The sequence below is a fragment of the Gopherus evgoodei genome, chromosome 3 (genome assembly GCF_007399415.2).
Source record: "Gopherus evgoodei ecotype Sinaloan lineage chromosome 3, rGopEvg1_v1.p, whole genome shotgun sequence".
Taxonomy (NCBI): Eukaryota; Metazoa; Chordata; order Testudines; family Testudinidae; genus Gopherus; species Gopherus evgoodei.
Genome location: NC_044324.1, coordinates 64,042,104 through 64,067,337, shown reverse-complemented (window position 1 = coordinate 64,067,337; position 25,234 = coordinate 64,042,104). Strand labels below are relative to the sequence as shown.

Below are 25,234 nucleotides of genomic sequence, written 5' to 3'. Positions count from 1 at the left end.
AAATCTGAGAGGAATTTGATATGGAGCATGCTTTCAGGAGTCTTAAAAGAGCAACATTCTGATGCGGAAACTACAGAACCCAAACCACTAAAAAAGAAAATCAACCTTCTGCTGGTGACATCTGACTCAGATGATGAAAATTAACATGCATTGGTCTGCACTCCAATAGATTGTTATTGAACAGAACCCATCATCAGCATGGACGCATGTCCTCTGGAATGGTGGTTGAAGAATCAAGAGACATGAATTTTTAGCGCATCTGGCATGTAAATATCTTGCGATGGAAGCTACAACAGTGCCACGGAAACACCTTTCAGGTGATGTTGTAAACAAGAAGCAGGCAACATTATCTCCTACAAATGTAAACAAACTTGTTTGTCTGAGTGATTGGGTGAACAAGAGGTAAGACTAATTGGGCTTGTAGGCTCTAAAGTTTTACATTATTTTATTTTTGAATGCAGTTATTTTTGTACATAATTCGACATTTATACTTTCCACTTTCATGATAAAGAGATTGCACTACAGTACTTGTATTAGGTGAATTGTAAAATACTATTTATTTTGTTTTTTACAGTGCAAATATTTGTAATAAAAATGAATATAAAAAGTGAGGATTGTACACTTTGTATTCTGTATTGTAATTGAAATCAATATATTTCAAAATGTAGAAAACATCCAAAACTATTGAAATAAATGGTATTCTGTTATTGTTTAACAGCATGAACAATTGTGTGATTAATCACAATTATTTTTTAATCTCTTGATAGCCCTAAATAAATACATAAATAATTAGGACAGGATTTGGGAGTACTACTGAGCATATTTAGGGCAAAATGTAAAACTCCACTTTGGTAATTTTTGAAACTAAATAGCAACAGAGGCAAATCTTACCTGCTGTGCGTCTTCCCATTTCTCTTTGTTCTCTTCATCAAGCAGATTACTAACTATTTGAAAGAAGTTCTGCAAAATTGAAATAAAAAAGAATCAAAGTAAAATGAAATTCAGGAATGTAACAAATGCTCATGTCATTAAGTTATAATTAAGAATGTTTTTGTACTGTTGTGACAGAGGTCCATTGGCACTTCGCCACTCTGTGTCAGCAACTCTTGTCAGTTGTACATACCTCGTACATTTGTGGAAGGTGCTGACTGAGGAAAAGTCAGCCATAGCTGGGAAGAAGGAAGATTTGTGAGAGAAACCATTTTGAACAAAGCCTGTACTTTGTTAGATTAAGTTTTAGACTTTTAGATGAGTGTTTTCACTCTGATTTGCTTCCTTTTACTTGGCACTACTTAACGTATGTCCTATTGTTAATATTTTTGTTTTAATTTTTACTATAAACCAGTTCAGTGATGTTTTTAAAGGGAAGGGTGTAGTTACCCCTGTTAAGTTAATAAGCTGTGATGTACTTTTATTTCTTTAGAGGAACAAACAAACCTCATTATTTCTCTAAACTATCCAGGACAGGGCTGGACATGGCACATGGTTTGGGGGAAATTCATGATGGGTGTGTTTTGGGATCACTTTGGTGGTTGTAACCAAGGCTGGTGGAAGCCAAATAGGGGCTGTAGATAGGCTGGGGTCAGAATTACCGAACAGGGACTGTCTAATACTAAGACACTTCAGGATGTGATCTGGATACTTGTAGGCTGTTTTTGAGCATACCAAACTGGGAGTTAAAGCAGCAAAGCATTTTAAGGCACCTAGAAGTGAAGGGCAAGAGGTGACACAATCTCTTACTGGTTTGGGTTTGTACCCCAAACCCCATAACAATTGTCATTACTAATGCATGTTTGTAGTCTGTTTCCTTCCACCAGTATAAGAGATCAACCAGACACTACAATAAAACAAAGAAAAGCAGAGTCCACTTTGCCAGAGAGGCTTAGACTATGAAATTATTGTGTCCAGCCATTTAGTCATAGGCTCAGTATTACCAGTTTAGGTAATAAAACCTAACCAAAATCTTTTCAATATCCATATTTAACCTACTGGTCTCTCCAGTTTTTCCTGTATCTCTGCATTTTCTGGTTTCAGTCACCACAAGATTGAAAACATAATGAAATACTTTGACCCAGGCTAGTTGTAGTTCCATTCCAGCTAAAACCTGGAAGTACTGGCAATTTCAGAAGAAAACGGCCATATTTCCAGAACCAAACCATTCAGGTTTGCTCATCACTCATTTATACTAACAAGGATTCCACCTCACTTGTCATGGAATTAAAATAGACAAAAGTATCTCTTTCACTATACAGTAACAAATGTACCAATGGAAAATATTTCCCAAAGAGAGGGTTAGAAAATAATGCAGTGGTGTTATTTTATACTTACTCAGTGCAAGATTTCACTTCAGAAACAATATAGGCCTAAAAACTTTACAAGAGTCCTTGCACCAAAGCAAAAGCTCCACTGACTGATGAAGAATTTTGCTTGAGGGTTTTTGGACTGGGTTCTTTGTGATATACAGGATAAGGCAGAATTTGGTGAATCAATTTTACTTTTGATAAATATTGCCCAATGCTAAGGCCAAGCCAGTATATCCACTCTTTAAGCATCAGCACCAGCATTAATACTGTCTTTAAAATGCAATAAGTGAATTTAGTCTTTGCATTCACACAACAGTTTAACTGCACTGATATAGTTGAAGTGGTACAATGCTACTAGTGTGGAGATACTTACAGTTGTACTAGTATAGTTGTCTCCATAATATGGAGTTGCCTCTGTGTCTGTGTGTGCGTGTGTGTGTGTGTGAGAGAGGCACCAATCCAGAAAAATCAATTATTCTCTCAGCTCTACTCCTGAGTATAATGCAATGATTGTGAGATATGGGCCAATGTTTACTGGGAAGTACTTTGACAGTAAGTCATGATATTCTTTTCACTTGTTTTTATCTACATTTGAATGGAGGTCTCTGACAGTAAAATATTGTAATAGGTTGCCTTCAGGGGCTTTGAAGCAGTCACTTCATCCAGAAACTAGTAAAGGAGACTAAGTTTAATTCAGTCTTCTTAGGCAGGGAAAGCTTAATAAATTTCCTTTTGAATGCAATAATGTCACAAAAGGGTTAATGATGTTTCATGTCCCCTTCTTGAGAACATGTGGTCCAATGGCATTTTTGGAATAGAGGGGTTATGTGGTTGTGAGATGAAACAGAGTGCTGAAGTTCTGGTTGTGAGGGTACCTGGAAAAATACAGAGCAAGAAGGGTATTATTATTAGGATAGGGTAGAAGTGCCTGGTCCAAAGCCTCTACCAAAGGCAACTGCCTGTGTGCCATTTTTCAGCCCCTACTTGTTTCAGAAAACAAGACTTGTGTACATTTTGAAAATAAACAAATCACACTAAAAGTACCTGACGCGGTGTCATCAATTTCTGCTCCAAATGGGAAACTGACCTGGGAGACCCCAAGACTCTTAACAGAATGGTAACAGTAAGTAAACTAACAGGCATTCTATGGTCACTCTCTAACTAGGTGTGCCAGCTGCTTTTCAAAAAAGTAGATGTCCTTTTAGGAGGCTTAAACAGAAAATATATAATTGTCTCTAGCTGTTATTTTCTATATTTGGTTGCCCTATGTATTGAATGTTTTTAAGCAAATCATATGAATGACACCTAAAGTCACAACCATCTTTAAAAGCTAGTCAGCTTTTAAAGCATACTTTAAAAAAAATCAATTTAATTCAAGTGTTTCTCAGAATTTTCTTTTTTTAATTCCATCAGGTGCATCCCCCTACTTTTACCTACAATTTATTTTGTCTGTAAGAGTTACGTTCTTTTGTGCAGAGCCTGTTCAGCTCAAATCTGTATCAGTTTTCTTACACTCATACAATTTTGTCTGCAGTCTGTTAATTATCTAATGATTTTTATATTCATTTATAAAGGATTCCTGTAGCTGTCATTAACTTCAGTTAGAGTAATGGGTACTCAGAAGCTCTGAAAAACAGATCATGAGTGACTTATTCAAGGTCAGAAAGATCCTACACCATTCGTTTTAACCCCCCTGAAAGGGATGGTGTGAAGCATAATTAAGCAGCATTTTTAAATGATATTTACTGTGAGTACAAAGTATTAAGGATAGTCAGTGACAGACGTGAAAACAAAACTAGTTGTTCCTGGGTCCCAGCTCTCTAGTCAATGCACTAACTACACCAGTGATAGTCAGACGGAGGCTTGTGAGCTGCAAGTGGCTCTTTAATGTGTTTCCTACAGCTTTTTACAGCATGTGATTTTAAAGTTCTTGAACAATCAGGATGCTTTTATTGTTATTAACCAATTAAGTGACCAACTTGCACTAAGTTATTAACTTATTTTCTGTGTGAATTATATTTATAATTATTATTTATTATATATATATAATTTGCACAGAAAATAAGTTAATAACTTAGTGTAAGTATATATATTATTCTCACAGAAACATATAAAATTAAATATTTTCCATCATATTGTTTAAATAGTACTGTAGTAAGTGAAATAATGAATTCACACTACTGTAGGTCTTTTGAGTAATGTTAATCACTAATTTGGGTCCTGAACCACTGAGGTCTGAATATCACTGAATTACACCATGCTTCCACTTCAGAATATTCCCTTGATCCATAAAAATATTGCACATGAGATTTTGTGAATAAATTTGATTTTTAAGAATTTTTCAGTACCAAAATTCTCATGACTGGAAATATCAAAATTTGGGGAATATAAAACTGCACAAAATTAGGGAAAACATTTTCACAAAACAAAATATTCAGCAATTTAACCCAACTCCTAAAATTTACCTCTAACAACATATGATCTTGGGAGAATGGAAGGAGGAATGCACTGAAAACACTTGTTTTCCCCCATAGTCTCACACTGCCCCAAGGGAGGAAGCTAATGATGCCATTTACGATGTGAAAATTACATTGCCAATAATTTACACTGCTAATAATGATTCAGCAAAGCACTTACATGTGTGCCTCAGGGCTTTGCTGAACTGGTACAAAAGAGACTTTAAAAAATGACATAACTGAAGGCATGGTCATTCTCCCATTGAAGTCAGTAGCAAAAATTCCATTGGCTTCAGTGATACAAAATTGGATTATATGAATGCATAAGGGAGGGAACATTGGAGATCAATGCAGTAATGAAAACGGTCTTAGAGATTGATCCAGTGCCCACTGAAATCAGCAGGAATCTGTTCACTGACTTTAATGGGTCCTGGATATGACCCTCGGTATTTATCTACTCAAGCACCTAGAGTATCCATTCCCATTAGGCACTACATCATGAGGACTATAAATACAATAATCCATCATAAAATATACTCTGCAAATTAAATGTCAAGTAATTTAACCTACTAAATTCTTTCCAAAGGAGATTCTTCATCTCTAAGAGTTTTCCTCTTTCAGCTCTCAAGATATGTAAAAGGATACAAGGCTCACATGGATATTTCCAAATGTCTCTACATTTCAGAAAGATTAATTAAAGACCATGCAAAAATTTTCATGTCAGAAATGCCCATAGAGATTTATTGGTCTTTATTGGTGGGAAGTGGTGCGGGGGAGGGATGTGCTGGCCATGGCTTCCCGCCACCCCCATTGGCCGGTAAACAAACTGGCCTGGCCCGCCAGGGTGCTTGCCCTGGCAAGCCGCATGCCAGAGATTGCCGACCTCTGCTTTAGATATTAGATCAGTGGTCCCCAACGCGGTGCACGCAGGCGCCTTGGTGCCCGCCGGGGCATTTATGTGCGCTCGCCTAGTACCCAGTAGGAGAGAGAAGCTGTGGCCCCACGCCTGCCAGGGACAGAGAACTCCAGGGCTGCAGGCTGCGGGCACTGGTGTTCTCTGTCCCCGGCAGGCTCGAGGCTGCAGCTTCTCTCCGGCTTCTCCAGGGCTGCAGGCTGCGGGTACAGTTCTCTGTCCCCGGCAGGTGCGGGGCTGTGGCTTCTCTCCAGCTTCGCTGGGGCTGCAGGCTGCGGGCACTGGTGTTCTCGGTCCCCAGCAAGCACCCTGCCGGGGACAGAGAACTCAGGGGCTGCAGGCGCTGGTGTTCTCGGTCCCCGGCAAGCGCAGGGCCACAGCTTAAGCCGGAGAGAAACCATGTCACCGTGCCTGCCGGGACAGAGAACTCCGGGGCTGCAGGCTTCATTCTATGTTCAAGTAAGAATAATAAATATATTTGGACCAGCAGTTCAACAATGTTTTACTTTTTTTAAAATAAATAAGATGAAAACTATTTATGATATTTATTTTGTAAAAACACCTTAATTTTTCTTACAAGTAGATAAAAAAGAGCAAATTCACATGGTAAGATGAAAGAGTAATTGCTGAATAATTTAATTAATACCTTTTACATGTAAAATTGCCCTTTTTATCTTATGGATTCATATATTATATAATATTAAATATGATGGTTTTTGTATTAATGTAAACATGAATGTGCTACTGGCCACAAAAAGGTTGGGGATCACTGTGTTAGATACTAAAGGATTGGCAATAGTGTTATTATTGGTTAAGATCTGAGTTATACTTTGGCCTGGCTATCTAGCTGATCTTTTGAGATCTCTGTTGCTGAAATTGGTTTTAAATAACCACTCATCATTAAGTCTAATGTCCGTGTGGTGAAACAAGGGCTGGGATGCGTAAGGAGACTGCAGTTTGGACTCTTGTTAACCGGTGTGGTGAGACAGAAATTTACTTGTGCTTATGGCTTGGTATATCTAATAATAGAATGACCACCTGTTTTGGGGTGAGTCTGCTCTATTTCTAAAGCAGTTTGTCCTGAATCTGGTATCTCAGCGTGACTAGGGCTGGCTTTAGGAAGTGTGGGGCCCAATTCGAACAGTTTTGATGGGGCCCCAGCAGGGATGATTTAAAAAAAAAAAAACCATGTAAAAAAAACACGTGGGGCTTGTACTCACTGAGAGGTGCTCCAAGTCTTCAGCGGCACTTCTTCAGCGGGTCCTTCACTCGCTCCAGGTCTTCAGCGGCACTGAAGGACACACTGCTGAAGTGCCGCTGAAGACCCGGAGCGCCACCAGGTGAGTAAAAATTAAAATGGCACCTCTAGCCGGGGAAGGGATTCTCACTGGGTGTGGGGCCCTCTTGCGCGGGGCCTGATTTGGGGGAATTGGTGGAATAGGCCTAAAGCCGGCCCTGGCTGTGACCCACTGAGGCACGGTGATATCTGGTCATTCCCCTCATCATCTAAAGTCTGTGGATTATATCTATTGCAATATGTACTTACACTGATATTAGTACTTGGTACAATCCCAAGTCTGCAGATAATAAAGGGAATACGCAGAAGAATGGAATAAATACAACTGAACACTCTTATACACCCACAGCACTCCATTCTAAGCTTTAATTGGCTGGCAGTCTGATGCCAGTAATGTAAGGGTAAATTGTAGTAAAATCTTTTTGACATTTTTGAAATATATAATTACCCAGAATTCATAATTTACTATTCTGACATCAAACAAAATGCTGAATTATGACTTCTTGTTTTTTTCAAAACCTCATTTATGTCTAAAAAGAGAAATAAAGAATTCTGTTCTTTATCTACTTCTTTATTAAATTTCCCATTTCTTTTGATCCTTCAGTATCTTTTTAGGGTGGGATTTTTAGGCTGGAATTTTTAAAGGACGCTATAGGAGTTAGGCATCCAACTCCCACCAAAATTTAATTATTAAATCTCCTAACTGAAATATATTTACAACCTGAACTATAGTTTAGCAATATTTTTTTTCCATTTACTCCCCTGGTCCGCGCCCTCAGAATTTCTCTATGTTTTTAAAGGAAAAACAAATAAACAACCAAAAATTAGTTTTTCCTGGCTATGTCTGCTAAGGGTTTAGGGACCAGTTCTGCCTCATTGATATCAGCACAAATTTTGCCATTGATATTAATGGGAACAGAATCAAGTTCTTACTAATTTTGCTGAGCTGAGTGTAACTCCATCTGCTAAGTCCATAAACAGAAACCACTTATATCAAGCCATTTCTCAAGGCTGTTTCTACCAAAAGTTTTTGCAGTCTCTGTGAGCCTTGGAGAGGCTACTTTGGGACTATTGAACTGATGACAGTATGAATTATTTGTAGCAAAATAATTCCTTGTTTAAGCAGTCAACCTTTCAAAAAATACTCAAAGCCACTACTGCCTTTCATGAAAGAAAGACAGATTAAAATGGAATTTCTAGTCCAAACTGTTTTTGAGATATGTGCTACTTTTTTTCCTACAAATTAAAAAAACATCATTTTTCTGCACTCTACATTTTAATAATACTCTGTTCAATTCATGTCAAATTGGGATGCATATTTTTCCAGTGGATGAGGGCCACACACAAGAAATCTTAGAGACTGTTTTATTTTGAGCAAAGAGGTTTGTGTATGTGGGAGAGAAAGAGAAAAAGACAGAAACTTGGGAATATAATGGAAAGCTGGGTAAAACCTTAACTCTGGAGAAATTACTGTCTTTCTAAAATAGAGATAATTCATTTTCAATTATATTTCCATACACACATATATATGCATGCTTTACATTAATCACATCAGGATTATTTTATGAATTATCACAGAACCCTCCATTTAATAAGTGATATACTGTCTGTACACTGTTTTTTCTTAATATCTTCCATTAAGTAAATCTGCACTCTGAGAAAAGTGCACGTAAAATTCCCTGATGAAGCAAAAAACAATACCTGATATGGGAGTCCTGCCGAACTTTTATTATTAAGGACTTGATATACTAATACAGGCAGCACATTATGTTGAAATAACCACTGTGGCCCATGGCACAGGAAGAGTTAATCTAATATGCAAAATACAAAATTCACATCAAATGCACTATACATCACTCCTGTGCTCTTTTAATGAGCTTTAATTATTTGAATTGCAGAAGCAATGGCAGAATGACTTAAGTATCTAAACATCCTGGGTAGATTTTCAAATGAAAGGAACTAGAATAAACAATGCTGCAGGACTGTTTGATCTAAAAAAGAAGAAGAATAAAAATATCACCACTGAGAATGGAAAGTTACTAGAATAATAATTATAAAAAAGACTTTTGTACTTTTGACACACTATGTTGTTCTCCAACATATGTTCACTTAAATGTAGCTGAGTCTTTTTGCCCTATTACACGTCACTCTATTTACAATTAACGTTTACTGTGCTTCTAATACACCTACTGAGCAGGTTTAACTTGCTCTTGGGGCAAATAGATGATGTTGAACACTGACTAAAATACAGCAGCTGAATCATTACCCTGTTCTACAGAATTTCTCTTACCTGGACACCATCAGATGCAGGGATATAACTTGCCCTTTTAAATGTGTCTGTCACGTTTCTGAGAATTTCCACAGAAATCAGAAGATCCCCTGCATAAAAGTTTTTCCTCTGAGTTAAATCCAACAGTGTTTTGGTCACCTGGGACATTCCATCACCAGCCAGCATCCTCTGTCCTTTGGCAAGATGCTCTTTAATCTGTGCCAATGAGAAGAGTGAAATAAATATCAGAACCTACTTTACTGCATTTAAAAATGTCTCAGCCACAATAAACATAATATAATCCATACATCCTTAGGAACTTCAAGAATCCCACTTCTCTAACAACCAATATATTTTGTATTAAAGATGAGACCAAATAACTTTAGAACAGGATAAAATGAGAAGTATGTGATTTCTCCCTGATTATTAGATCATTTAGTTTGACCTCCTTTATATCACAGGCCATTACATTTCACACCGTTACCCCTGCATTGAGCCCAAAGATTTCTCAATGCCTACTGGCCACAGTATGATCATGTATTTCCAGTTTTTTTCCAGAGCAGCAGCTGTAGAGCCATTCTGCCTGATTCAGATACAATGGTTCAGGAACCATGTGGGAACAAGGGCCAAAGCAGCCCTTTAAAAGCTTGCAACACATACTATCAGCCTTGCCAGCCCAGCTTGATTGACCAATGTGGAAACAGAGGCAAAGACATGGACCTGTCATTGACCATCCTGTCCCCTTTAAGGGCACTAACATTATTAGAGGTGCAATCCCAGAACAAACCTTGTGCTCAAGAAGTTAGAAAACTGGAACTGGGAATAGCTCCTGTGCAGCAATCAAGGAGAGGGGGCTTATTTTGCCTGCTCACCCCCTGCAGATTTGTGCAGAGCCAGTGAAAAATGTTGCTCATAGTGTGCATAGAGGTGGAAGACTATGTCGATCCTTGGCTGGAAACTGAACTTGTGGATATCAATTATTTCTAAAGTCAACTCAACATTTAAGTAAGATGTGCAGCATATCACAAAGAGGGATGTCATAAGGCCAGCATGTGCTGAAAAAGAATGCAGAGGTTTTAAGAAACCTGCTTTTTGTACCATATGAAAGTGCAAGTTCCTCTGAATCCAAGATAAGTTGAAAAAAGTTAAAGTAGCCCAGGCAGACCTTCACTCTATCCAAGATAGCTACAGAGGCAACTTAAAAGCTAGCAACCAAACTGACTGACACCACCTCTGAAAATGTACTTTCAATTGCTTTTCATCTTGGCCTGATTACTCACATCCAAAGGAAAGAAGACTGATGTAATGCAATGTGATGGTGGCATGGAATGACGGGAATAAATGTACCCTACATTACCTTCCACTGCTGATCTCTGTTTTGTTGTTTTAATTTCAAAGAAGAAAAAAAACTGTAACAAAAAATGCAGTACAGGAAAAAAATCAACAATGTTTTAAGGAAAGTGATATATAAAACGCAAGTACATTCTGACACACAACATTTAAATATTCACACTATAGTGTAGTCTCATTTGGGCTACCTCCTTAAATGCTGTTGAGATACACTAGATACACCTGGCATAGCTGGGTGTTGGGTGCACAAAAGTGGTCAGCTCTAAGCCACTTTGTGGCTTTTCAATTCTGGGATGAAACCTCAGCGTAACTTAAAAATCAGCCTCAGACTGTTCCATGTTAAACTCAGCTGCTCATCACTCCCAGGGACCTTTCCAGTATCAGGAAAATATATATATGTATCTATATATATAGAGAGAGATATACCTATCTCATAGAGCTGGAAGGGAAATTGAGTGATTGGTCATTGAATCCAGCCCACTGCCTTCACTAGCAGGACCAAGTATTGATTTTGCCCTAGATCCTCAGTGGCCCCCACAAGGACTGAGCTCACAAACCTGGGTTTAGCAGGTCAATGCTCAAACCACTGAGCTATCCCTGACAAAGCCCCAGGAATCCTCTGGGTATAGAGGCAGCTCTAAACCAGCCAGGGATTGCCCCTATTTTGGGGGGCAGGGGAATGCTCAGTGGTTTTCATCTCCCAGGTTATCAGCTGCTGCAGGCAGAATAGAGTGAGGATCTGATTCTATATGTTAACTACAAGAATGAGGGGATAAAAGCATTATTATTCAGTTTCAACAAACAAGTATTAGTAATATTAATGTAGGCAAATGAATTCTTTAGACAAATGTTTCAGAAGAATGCCTCCTTCAGTGTACAGAAAACTGAAAAGGGTAATTAGGCGAGAAACTTGTTTACAGAATTCATTTTCTTCAGTTTCCATCAGACTTTAGAGAGGGTATTTAAAATTAACTTGTAAGAAAACAAACAGTATGAAATGGGCATGAGAGAGGATAGAAGCTCTTGTGATTTAGGCATTGGACTGGGGGGTTGAGTACACCCGGCTTCAATTCCTGTTGATACCACAGACTTTCTAGGTGACCTGGAGTGAGTCATTTCATTTCTCTATCCTTCAGTTCCTTGTCTCTAATCTTGGGATAATTAAACTTCTCTTCCCCATTGGGGTGACGTGAAATACATCCATTAAGGTTACAAATGCAATGGTGATGGGGACCATATAAGCATCCAGACAGATACTTGCACATGTTGGGAGAGACCATTCCTGCATTGGCCAAAACCACTGGGGAGGGGAAAGTGATTCACGTGTGCAAGACAAAAAATATGTAATAGAGACACTGTTCTATCCCTCAGTTTGTTTGCTACTGGCTGTCTTAGCTGCACATCTATAAGTTCACAATAACTGCTTTTCAACAAAACAAACACTGTGAATCCAAATACAGATTCAAGACTCCTTGTCCCTGGCCACATGTCTTCCTTTCCCCTTTTATATTCCATGACACACATACTTGAGAAGCAGCAGAACTCAAAGTCAGAATCTGTAAGTTCTGTTCTTGACTGTGCTCCTGATTCTATGGCCATGGGCAAGTTACTTAACTTCTCGGTACCCACCCACCCATCCCCACCAGTAAAACAAAGATAATACCTATCTACGTAACTGAGAGATGGGGGCTCCAATATTAATTAGCTGGAGTTAAACTGGGGACTGCAGGCTTGGGTAAGAGAGTAAGAACCTTGCTTACATCTCTACCTGGGCTACCTAAACATGGTTACTTCTTTTTGGAAACAGACAAGGAGTGAGTGGGAAGGGTGGTAAATGAGGGGAGTGTTGTCTCCAGCCCTCCTATGTCTGTGTGGAGGTGGTATGGTACCAGTATATGCTGATATAAAATATTACTACCCCAGGAGAAAGGAAGCAGAGAGGAATTGTGGCCACGCTCCTTCATGGAATGCTCCTACTGTATGGCCTAACAAGAGGCACTATGGCTGTATCCTTGTGACAAATTGAGCCCTTGTGACAAAATCTAGCAGTGGCTACGAGCTGCTAACATAGTATGTTTTTGTTGGCTTGGCAACAGAGGAGAGTTTAAGGAGGGATTTGAAAGAAGATGGTGAGTGGCTTTGAGGTCCCCGCAAACATCAACAAAGCTGGCTGTCCTCTTTAAAGATCTCCTTTTGTCTTGATGCCTACTTCAGCTACCCACTCAACAGTGGCTAGCTGTGGCCACTGCTTATCATGCTGACCACTATTGTCTTATTGTTATCTTGTTATCTTGTGTTCCACCCATTCATGTATCACTTGTTATCTTTCATCTTAGATTATAGACTGTCGTGGTGGAGATCATCTTTGTTCACACCTAGCCCAGCTTGGTCTTGATCGATGACTGGGGTCCTGAGGCGCTACCACAGTACAAAATAATAAGAACACTAATTCCTTTAATGTCTTTAAAGCTCTTGAACATATAAGGCACTGCAGGGGTGTGTTTACACAACAGAACTTTACAAACCTGTAGCTGTACCAGTGGGAGCCCTAGCACAGCCATAGCTCCCAAAGCAAGACACATTTTTACTACATGCTGACATGGTGGTAAAAATGGTCCCAGCAGCAGGAGCTTTGCCGACACTAATGTTCTCCCAGGCAATTGGATTTTATAAAACTAAATAGTGGTAAGTATTAGATTTTGGGGCCAAATTTAGGAATGGCATAAATGGTGGAGGAAGTTACAATATCATGAAGCAACGAGAGTGCAAATGAGTGAGAGTTAGTGGAAGGGTGCAGCTGTAGCCAGAAGAGCAACTAGCAGGAGGAAATAGGAAGGTGTAAAATACAGCAACCTCCCCACCACCAATGTATCTTAGCAAAATATAATGCTCGCCACCATTTACACCACCCCTGATTTGCTGCATAGCAAATGTGGTGTGTGTCTGCATGCGACGCAGAAAGTTGTGCAAGATACTGACTGCCATTTCCATAACTGCACTTTGTCCTTGTTCTCCTACTGTAGTATGGTTTTCGAATCCCCTATCCATGCCATGCAGGTTCACTGCTGTTGTGTGAAACAACTGAGCATACTTTCACAGTACTGCATGAATCTGCAGACAAATACCTTGAATGGATTACTTATCTTAGGCATGTAGCTGCTACACACCACTTTAATCACAGGCGAGATCCTCAGCTGGTGTAAACTGGCATAGTTCTATTACCTTTAATGGAGCTAGGTAAATTTATACCACCTGAGGATCTGGCCCCAGATGACTAGTACTCTGCATGTGTACAAGTGACAGTCAGGCTTAACGGGAGTTAGATATGCCTAGTTATGTCATGCAGATCTGTGAAAAATGTAGCAACCTGGGCCCCGTGATTAGGCCGACTTCATCCCCAGTCTAGCTGCAGCTAGGTGGATTGAAGAATTCTTCCATCAATGTAGTTACCACCTCTCGAATGGTGGATTAACTACATCAACCAACAGAAAAACCCCTTCTGTAGACACAGCCTCAGGGTGAGGATGCAGATTGTTCTCATCAGAAGACTCAGACAATAAAAGTTAATATTTTTCTCTACATCCTGGTTATTGTCTATGCCACCAGGATTATTCACTGCCTTCCATTGCCCGAGAAAGTTACTCTGGACAACATTCAAGGTCTTTCTAGCATTCTGTGGAGGTCATTTTTTAGTAGCCTTCCAGGCAAGCTCATTGAAAATAAAGTTTATGAGCCGAGAGATGGTGAAATGAAGCAGCTGTTAAAGTGATACTTCAATTGTCAGCCCTGCCTGTAGCAGCACGTATGGCATATCTACATTCTTGAAAAAATTACTGACATGTTTAGCTGGACATTGACTCAAGAGTTCAGCCTGTCTACATCCCTTGATTTGTCAGTATCTATGACCCATCTAAAGGGTATAAAAATTAACCTTGACAATGTCAAACCTAGGCCTGTAGTATCACACTGATAATTTATATACAGTACTATAGTTACAGTAAATCTGAATAGCTATACTCAGTCTAAAAAGACTCCTATCAACTAATATTCAAACAAATGATAAAAGATTCTAAGTGATCAGTTTAAAGAATCAGTAAGAATATTCTCATCCTTTATTTGTTTTTAATTTTGCCATTTGATGACTTGAGTTAATGATTTGGTATTGCTAATACCATTGGTGCATTTTAATGTAGGAACTCTACATAAAAAAAAAATTAGTTGAAAAAAAATATATCCTAAAATATTTTTTCTGATCTGTAAAAGACTTTGTTTTGTATCTTCACATTCCAGCTAGTCCTAAATGATAAATTAATTTAACATTAAACTTTGTAGAGTCGAACTGAGATTTCAACACACTTATGGTAAGTCTACACTGCAATTAGACACCTGTGGCTGGCCTGTGCCAGCTGACTTGGGCTTGTGGGACTCAGGTGAAGGAGTTGTTTAACTGTGAAGTAGATATTCAGGCTTGGGCTGCAGCCTGAGCTCTGAGACCTTCCCACCTTGCAGGCTCCAGGCCGAGTCAGAATGTCTACTCCACAATTAAACAGCCCCTTAGCCCAAGTTCTTTAGCCCCAGTCAGCTGGTTCAGGCCAGCCATGGGTTATTAACTGCAGTGTAGACATATCCTTAATGAACATTAATTAATTATTTTATCCTTACCACACTCCTGGCATGTCATTATTAGTATACCAATCTTATGTCTAGAAGGAATTGAGGCTCAAAGAGGTTTTATCTAAAATTATCAATATGAGTATCTAAAGTTAGGCACCTAAGTAAATGGCCTAAAAATATATCCGTGTCTTACAGACCCATTCCAGTAGACATATATGCCATTCTAGGCTGCACTAAACTCATTCAGCATAGCAGTGTTTAACCTTTAACTTGGTGTCTCTGCTATGAATCTGTCCCTTTGATACTTGAACTGAAGGAGAGAAAAACATGTTAACAGTCCTTAATTTGGTTTCAGGAATATGAAATCAAAGTTCCATATATTTTTCTTTCAACTAATTTATTATTATTTTATTAATTTATAATTAAGGATTTTTAATGGAAACAAATTGAGTCTAAAATGGCTTTAAGAGTCCAAGAGTATTACTTCATTCTTTTTAAAATTATGATGGTAGCACCTAAAGTCTCAGGTAAATATAAAGAACATAAAAACACAGAAGAGCAATATTCCTTTGTGAATATTTACAATCTAATTTCATATAACAATCATCTCTCCTTTTTGGCATTAAAAGGCTTTTATTAAAGGGATTGCTAATGCAATGAATAACTTTTTTCAAATACGTTATAGTGAAATGAGTTGGTGGTGCCAGTCCAGGTCAAAGTAGATAGCTGCATATTTAAAAAACCACCACCGCAGGTTGCACTCTTGTAAAAAATGTCATCAGAGTCAAAGAATTTAATGGACATGAAAACTGAATTTTCTTCTTTCCTCTAGATCAGTGGTTCTCAACCAGGGGTACATGTACCCCTGGGGATATGCAGAGGTGTTCCAGGGGGTACTCAACTCATCTAGATATTTGCCTAGTTTTACAAGAGGCAACATAAAAAAGCACTCTTGAAGTCAGTACAAACTAAAATTTCATACAATGACTTATTTAAACTGCTCTATATACTGTACACTGACATGTAAGTACAATATTTATCATCCACTTTTTTATATATATAATTATAAGGTAAAAATGAGAAAGTAGACAATTTTTCACTACTAGTGTACTTTTGTATTTTTATGTCTGATTTTGTAAGCAAGTAGTTTTTAAGTGAGGTGAAACTTGTGGCATGCAAGACAAATCTGACTCCCCTGAAATGGATACAGTAGTCTGGGAAGGTTGAGAGCCATTGCTCTAAATGTGATCCCTCACAGTCATGACTGGAAGCTCACTGGAAGAAGAATGTAGAAACTGCCACTGCATCTGTTCTGTGGAGTTACTGGATTCTCCTCTCACATGCATCAGATTTACACCAGTGCAACTCTATTGTCTGTGGTGCACTTAAATGGAGAATTGTTTTCACTGTATAGAGCATTTCCATCCTGGTGTCATTCGGTTACCAAAACAGTTTATTGAAAGAAAAAGGAATGTATGAGCATACATGCCGCTCCACAGCATACATAGTTCACTGGCAAGCTGAATCTTTGCATATAAACCAGACAAACTGTATATGTTCAGCCCTTACCATACAGTGCATGTTGCAGAAAATCTCAGAAAATCAGCTACTGCCGGTGCTGCTCTTGTATATTGTTAGATGAAGAATGAGAATTGCCCAGAGAGCTCCTAAATTCTAATTGCCCTCCCTCTATCCCCCAATAGGAGGCTTTCAAGAGATTTTTACAAGTGTCACCCATTCCACAGTCTTCTTTTTATTATACTATTATTAATTGCTTTATTGCCACTAATTCCAGCCCTAGAGCTTTGGCCATCAAAGAAGCATCATGTGCAGCTGCATTCCCCCTAGGATTGATTTTGATTACTACATACAAATGCACAAATATAGTAATTGATTTTTAGGGGATATGCATTGATGCATTCCTTAGTACAAATGGCCACAATTAAGCTTCTACATTTAAGTTCTCCCACAAAATTTAAGAATAGGAAGGTTGTAGGATTTTTCTCCAATAGTGGAAAAATGGCTTTGGGGGACACAATCACAAAAGGAAGTTCCATTTCTTTTTTTTTTCTTGTTCAATTTGTCACTGAGTTTGTTGAACCACATTTATATGATGTTTTAAGTATTGCCACTTAGGACTGCAGTTGCCTGTGATTAATTCAACTCACATTGGAATGCTGTGTGAGAGGTGGTTGGGTTTTGTTTTTTTTAAACCAGAGGGTATGTCTTTAAGTTTTGGCATTCTCTATGTATAATGCAAGTTGACAGGAGCAGGAGTTGAGGGGAAAGAGAATGAGGAATCTGAAGATTTGTTTTCATTTTATGACAGACATAGTATTGCTTGGGGGGGTAAGTCTCTCATGGATCTCCATATTGAGGGAACTGCCAAAGCTAGGGGGTATAGCGAGGGTATGTACTTCAAATAATTTGTCTTTCTTTTTACACAGTACATCCTGTTTATCGGGAATCCTCTTTAATCTCTCTCTCTCTCTTTCTCTCTCTCTCCCCCTCTCTCGTTAATATCGGTAAATTATGCATTTATCTGATTATATATTGATGTGGTGGTTGAAATTCTAGTCACCTTGTTTGTGAGTACAAGGTAATCAGAATTTGGCCCGATTTGAGTACATTATTATTATATTACAGTAGTGTCCTGAGACCAATCAGATTGGGGCTCCATCATGGCACACTGGACACACAGCAAAAACACGGTTCTTGTTCCAAAGAATTTACAATCTAAGTACAAGATGAGAGACAAGAGGGAGAAACAGCAAACAGGTGGGGAGAGCAAAAGGTAACAAAGGGATGATTATGTTGAGTGTAATGTACTGTAACCATTGTTTTCCAAGAGCCTAGCCAAATTCCTGAAATCGTTCTGCAAGGTACATTACAGTGAACAGTTTTACTGCGGTAATAGACTTTAAGGAACAACTGCATGAGAGCTTTCTTTATCTAGGTCCTAAATGGCCTTCATCTTTCTTTTTCCCTCTGTATTGGAGTTCACCTGTCGGCTGCAGTGTTGGTTGGCTCAGAATATCAATGTGATCAGGGAGCACTCAGAGCTGATCACTGCTATAGCACAACTCAGCATTAGGGAGCAGCGGCAGAAACAACAGGAGAAAAGTTCACTTTACTTTTTTTTTTTTTGAAAGCAGACGTGATCAGAGGGATTGGGGAGGTGAGGCAGGAAAGTTTATTGATGTTACGTGGGATTTAAAGAGAGGAGGTACAGAAATGGAAGGGAAGAAAGGCAAGGAGATGCAGGGGCTTTGGTGATTTCAACCACCTTTGCACCCTCCAGATCCTGGCTGCCCTGGGGACTGGCGAGGTGCTTGTTGTAATACAGAATACCCTGGAGGCCTGTCTAAGTTAGAGGAGATGCCCAGGACTACCCAGTATCTCCTGCACAGCCCTGTGTTCCAATCCCTAAGTCTCACCTCAGCACACCTGGGCTTGTGAGGGGATCCTCAGGAGGCAGCTTTCTGGGTTGCCCACATTAGGGAATCTTCCCACAGCCAGAGTCAGGGCTTTTAGGGCCCTTTTATGCCTCTCTGGTCCTTTCATACTGCCAGCCCAGGGGCCAAAGCAAGGGTCAGTCTTTTTTGCCTTCAGGCTTTCTTTTAATGTAGGATTTCTAGAGGAAAGAGGAGACATAGAGCGTGGAGGAGAAGAGGGAACATTTATTTTTGTACTAATTTGAATGTATATTAGAGAGCATATCTGAAACTGGGGACTGTGTGGTTCTGAGGGTACTCCAGGGGTTCTGTGGACAATGCTGATCAACTCCTCCCTTAACTCCAAACCAGGAGATTTTAGGTGCTAAAAGTCCAGCAGCGCAACGAGGCTAAGGCAGGCTTCCTGCCTACCCTCATTCTGTGCCACTCCCAGAAGCGGCCAGCATGTCCCTGCGGCCCCTAGGGGAGGGAGGGTGGGGGGGGTCTCCACACGCTGCCGCTGACCTGACCTCCAACTCCACAGCTGCCACTGGCCGGGAACTACAGCCAATGGGAGCTGCGGGGTTGGGGCCTGCGAGCAGGAGCAGCACATGGAGACCCCTACTCACCCCCTGCCTAGGAGCCACTGCCAGAGGAATATGCCAGTCACTTTTGGGAGCTGCCCAAGGTAAGTGCTGCCCACCCGGAGCCCACACCCTCAACCCCCTGCACCAGCCCAGAGCCTGCACCCAAACTCCATCCCAGAGCCCAAACCCTCACCCCCCCCACACCCAAATTCCCTCCCAAAGCCAGAAGCCCTTCTTGCATCCAACCATCCCTGCCCCAGCCTGGTGAAAGTGAGTGAGGATAGGGGAGAGTGAGTGATGGAGGGATGGAGCATGGACTGAGTGAGGAGGGTGGGAAGAGGTGGGGCAGAGATGTGGTCCTGGGGGAAGATGTGGAGTTGGGGTAGAGCTTGGGGCTGAGTATGGGGGTTTAGGGGGCCACAAAAATGTTAAATCAAAATGGAGTTCCTGGGGTTGCTAAAGTTTGAGAACCGCTGTATTAGAGGGATTAAATGAGGCTTCAAAGGAATTACTTGCCAAGAAACAGGAAGAGCTCATTTTTACATTTCTTTGTACCCGATTCTGAAGCTCATATGTGAGGAAAAACTCTCTGCATCAACATTATACTCTGCCAAGAAAGGGTGAAAAGAGGGTAAGCGAAATGAGTCTATGCTGGACTTCTCCATTCCTTTAAGTCCATTCCTCTTCCAGTATGGGGCTAGGGAGAAAGGGAGAATTCTCCACCATAGGTTTTCTCTCTGCATAGTTGTAGTTGCTAAATGGTACCCAGTAGTTGCCTTGTTTTTCTTGATCCTCTTTTTCTCTTTCTTCACCTGCTGGCTACTTCCTCATTTTGTTCAGCACAGTGGGGAGCCAGAGACAGGAAATGAAAGAACATAAGAACATAACATAAGAATGGCCATACTGGGTCAGACCAAAGGTCCATCTAGCCCAGTATCCTGTCTACCGACGGCCAATGCCAGGTGCCCCAGAGGGAGTGAACCTAACAGGTAATGATCAAGTGATCTCTCTCCTGCCATCCATCTTCACCCTCTGACAAACAGAGGCTAGCTGTATTAGCTAAATTAGCTCCCATCATATTGTATGTATAGTTGGGGTTATTTTTTCCAACGTGCATTACTTTACATTTATCCACATTACATTTCATTTGCCATTTTGTTGCCCAATCACTTAGTTTTGTGAGTTTTTTTTTATGTTCTTCACAGTCTGCTTTGGTCTTAACTATCTTGAGCAGTTTAGTATCATCTGCAAACTTTGCCACCTCACTGTTTACCCCTTGCTCCAGATCATTTATGAATAAGTTGAATAGGATTGGTCCTAGGACTGACCCTTGGCGAACACTACTAGTAACCCCTCTCCATTCTGAGAATTTACCATTTATTCCTACCCTTTGTTCCCTGTTTTTTAACCAGTTCTCAGTCCATGAAAGGACCTTCCCTTTTATCCCATGACAACTTACTTTACGTAAGAGCCTTTAGTGAGGGACCTTCTAAAAGGCTTTCTGGAAATCTAAGTACACTATGCCCACTGGATCCCCCTTGTCCACATGTTTGTTGACCCCTTGAAAGAACTCTAATAGATTAGTAAGACACGATTTCCCTTTACAGAAACCATGTTGACTTTTGCCCAACAATTTATGTTCTTCTAGGTGTCTGACAATTTTATTCTTTACTATTGTTTCAACTAATTTGCCCGGTACAGACGTTAGACTTACCAGTCTGTAATTACCGGGATCACCTCTGGAGCCCTTTTAAAATATTAGCATTATATTAGTTATCCTCCAGTCACTGGATACAGAAGCCAATTTAAAGGACAGGTTACAAACCATAGCTAATAGTTTTGCAACTTCACATTTGAGTTCTTTCAGAACTCTTAGGTGAGTGCCATCTAGTCCTGGTGGAAGCAAAATGTGGAACCAGGGAAAGGGGGAGCAAGGATGGCACTGATCAGGGGTTTTGAGAGATGAGGGAAAAAGCATATGTTGCAACCTCTTGCCAAGCTATGAAGGTGACAGAACAGGGTCTACTGCTGCAGTTCCCTGAGCCCACAGCCTGGTAATGAGAAGATGATTCAACATGAACTAAAGTACGAGTGGGGCCTCATGACAGCAATAAGGGAACTGCAAGTTCAAATCACTGCAAAAATAACTGAGTCAGGTCTACCCTGTAACCACGTAAAAGGAGATGAACCAGTAAACTCGCAGGGGAGGCAATACATTGTCTGGAAGCAGAGCAGTCATTTCATTGAGGAATACACTGACTGGCTGATAAGCTGCCCTTGTAATATAATTTGGAAAAATGAAATCAGTTCCAATGAGCTGCAGCTGAGGCAAATCATTATTCACCTCAGAGTTGGCTTGATCAAATTATATTTCAGCCTACCAATTGCAATATAGTGAATAATATTGCTGAGCAGGAAGCGAAAGCAAAATTATGGCATGAACTAGAAGGAGTAGAAAAGCAATTTTATGGGCTATATTATCATTTTCATATGCAAAAATTCATCTGCATAATTCCCAATACTCTAGGATGAGAATATATTCATGTAAGCAAAGTTGGGAAATGTGTTCTTGATGATACCACTATAAGATGGATTCATAACTGTTTGAAAGACCATGCTCAAAGAGTAATTACAATTGGTTGACTGTCAAACTGGCAGAACACATCTAGTAGGATCCTGCAGAGGTCCATCTGGTACAATTCAAGATTTTCATTAATGACCTGGTTAATGGTGTGGAAAGTATGCTTATAAAATATGTGGATGACACCAAACTGGGCAGGGCTGCAAGCACCTTGACAAATTGGAGAACTGGTCTGTAATCAACAAGATGAAATTCAACAAAGACAAGTGCAAAGTACTACACTTGGGAAGGAAAAATCAAAATGGGGAATAACTGGCTAGGTGATAGTACTGCTAAAATGGATCTGGGAGTTACAATGGATCACAGATGACTCAACATTGTGATGCAGTTGCGAAAAAGGCTAATATCACTCTCGTATTAATGGAAGCATTGTATTAAGACAAGGGAGGTGGTATTAACAGGAGCGTTGTATATAAGACAAGGGAGGTAATTGTCTTGCTCTACTTGGCACTGGTGAGGCCTCAGAGTATTTTGTCGAGTTTGGGGCACTACATTTTAAGAAGATGTGGACAAACTGGAGAGTGTTCAGATGTTCAGATGAGAGCAACAAAAATGGAAAAAGGTTTAGAAAACCTGACTGTAGCACGGTGGTCACCTGCTCGGGCCTTAGAGGGCTTAAAACAGCCCAGGAGAGGGCTATGGCTGGGAGCAAGCAGTTCTCAGGCGGATTGGGGAAGCAGGCTCAGTTGTGGCCACGCCCCAGTCAGGGCCAGCTGGCCCTTATAAGAAGGCAGTGGGCCAAGAGTCTTTAGAGGGAGAAGGGCCTGGCTGCTGGAAAGCTGAACAGAGTACCTGAGGGGAGCAGGGCTGCGAAATAGGGCAAGGGATCTGGGGAGCTCCCACCCAGAAAAGCCCCAGGCTGTGGCCTTGTCAAAGGTAGTAGGGTGCAAGGGCGCAGCCCAGGGTAGGCAGAGGCAGCTGGTCCAAACTCTCCTTGGCGGTGATGAGTGGTTTTTACACTGCAGTCTGCCCCAGTAATTGGGTCTAGATGGTGACTGGCAGTAGCCCAAGACTGAGGCGAGGTGGGGATAGTGGGTGGGGGTTCCCCTGGGTGGGGAGACCCAGAGAGCAGGTGTACTGCCATGGGGCAGTGCCCAAGGATAAGGGGCACTGGGTCCAGGAGGGATACTGGAGCCAGCGGCAGCGAGGCACCAGCCTGCAGAGGGTGCACTGGGTCAAAAGAGCTAATTCCCAGGTTGACCAACAGAAGGTGATGCAAGAGTGAGTGTCGCACCATTACACTGACCTATGAGGAAAGGTTAAAAAAGCTGGTTATGTTTAGTCTTGACAAAAGAAGACTGAAGAGGGACCTGATAACAGTCTTCAAATGTGATAATGAGAATGGTGATCAATTGCTCTCCATATTCATTGAAGGTAAGACAAGAAGCAACCAGATTACTCTCCAGCAAGGGAGATTTAGTTTAGGTATTAGGAAAAAATATCTAATTATAAGGACAGCTAAGCATTAGAATAGGAAGTTTTTAAGAACAAGTTAGCTGATCATCTGTTAGGGATGATGTTGGCATTTTTGGTCCTGCCTCAGCATATGGGGCTGGTTTAGGTGACCTTTCAAGGTCCCTTTCAGCCTTAGATTAATCACTTGAAACTAGTCAATTATTTAAGAACATAAGAACATAAGAACGGCCGTACCGGGTCAGACCAAAGGTCCATATAGCCCAGTATCTGTCTACCGACAGTGGCCAATGCCAGGTGCCCCAGAGGGAGTGAACCTAACAGGCAATGATCAAGTGATCTCTCTCCTGCCATCCATCTCCATCCTCTGATGAACAGAGGCTAGGGACACCATTCTTTACCCTTCCTGGCTAATAGCCATTTATGAACTTAGCCACCATGAATTTATCCAGTTCCCTTTTAAACATTATTATAGTCCCAGCCTTTCTTATGTGAATCTTTGCTCCCAGACTCCCAAGAGTTAACTGTTTTTCTAACTTCATCTCCTCTTTAGAATAAGAACCTGATTTTCATGTATTCATGCCTGATTCAGGAGATTAATTACACAAGTTGGCACAAAATACTAGTGTTGGGCATCTAAGTGTCTAAATATGGAATTTTAGTCATCTAAATTTGAAAATTGGGCTCCATTCATTCTTTGTTAGATTTAGAAAATAAGAAACAATGGAGAGATTTTCAGATATTTCTGATGACATTCAGAAAGCAAGACATATTATGTGCTTTCATAGACATCACTATTTATTAGCATTTTCAGCACAATATACACATATTATGCAGTCTTTAAACGGCCAAAAGCCACTTCAAGGAATTTCATTTAAATGCACAGGTTACTCTATCTTTGATGTGGAGCAGTGACATGTTATCAAGATTATCTTGTCTTTTCCAAAAACTATGTTTGCTCTGGAGGTTTTTAATGGTCCCCATGGATAAGTCATTTGAGCTAGCAATGAATTCATGGTAACTTCTTCTTTATAAGTCTTGGAAAGGCTGGTGGTGAAGTCACTGCTAGTTTTAGTGTCTGATCATTTTCTTAGGGGTACAGGCAGAGGTTAAATGTTGATTCTTTAAGATCAGTGAGCATCATTGGTCATAGTAGCTTCACCCATTCCTTCCACAAAGCTCCCATAGAGTTACGATGAGTAATTGCTCTTCCATCCCAAACGATTCTGCTCTTGTCCTACATGTTCTGCACTAGCCACCATTTCATTGCCAGGTGCTGTTTAATGTGGCTACCATCTGTAGAGCTGGTCAGGGTATCAAAAATACTTCTTCCCTATTTCCTCATCCTAACACCTGTGTTCAAGCTGTTGATCTCAGAGGTGGGTGTTTATTCAAAGGAACCAGCTGCAAGATATTCTCAGTGGTAGACTCTTGGCACTGTAATCCTCTCACTGCATAGCTACCAGAATTTGAGTCTGGTCCAGTGGTGGGCAACCTGCAGCCTGTCAGAGTAATCTGTTGGCGGGCCTCCAGACTGTTTGTTTATTTTTGCATGGCCACCCACAGCTCCCAGTAGCTGCGGTTCACCGTTCCTGGCCAATGGGAGCTGTGGGAAGCAGTGTGGGCCATAGGGATATGCTGGCTACCACTTTCTGCAGCTCCCATTGGCCAGGAACAGCGAACCACAGCCCCTGGGAGCTGCGTGCGGCCATGCAAATGTAAACAAACTGTCTGACAGCCCACCAGCAGATTATCCTGATGGGCTGCGTGCGGCCCATGGGTCGCAGGTTTCCCACCACTGGTCTAGTCTGTCCAGTTGTGATGCAAAGAACAATTCTCTGTCATGGCATTTCACTGATGGTAGGTGGTGGGACTGCCTGGCTGCTAATCCTGATTCTCATTCTGCTCCTTTAGTGAGTCTGATCCATTCATTGTAGAGATTTCTGAAGCATAGGCC

General features: G+C 40.7%; 1 protein-coding gene across 5 annotated transcripts in view; it reads right to left on the bottom strand.

Annotated features, from left to right (window-relative positions):
• ADGRB3 (adhesion G protein-coupled receptor B3) overlaps nucleotides 1-25,234 on the bottom strand; it is a 641,000-nt gene that overhangs the window by 287,558 nt on the left and 328,208 nt on the right. For all 5 annotated transcript variants that reach the window (XM_030555674.1, XM_030555672.1, XM_030555671.1 and 2 more), the window contains 2 exons: nucleotides 9,260-9,454; nucleotides 892-960 (listed from right to left, as the gene is read on the bottom strand). In XM_030555674.1, the coding sequence (XP_030411534.1) occupies nucleotides 892-960; nucleotides 9,260-9,454 (264 nt within the window). The remainder of the gene's footprint in view (nucleotides 1-891; nucleotides 961-9,259; nucleotides 9,455-25,234) is intronic.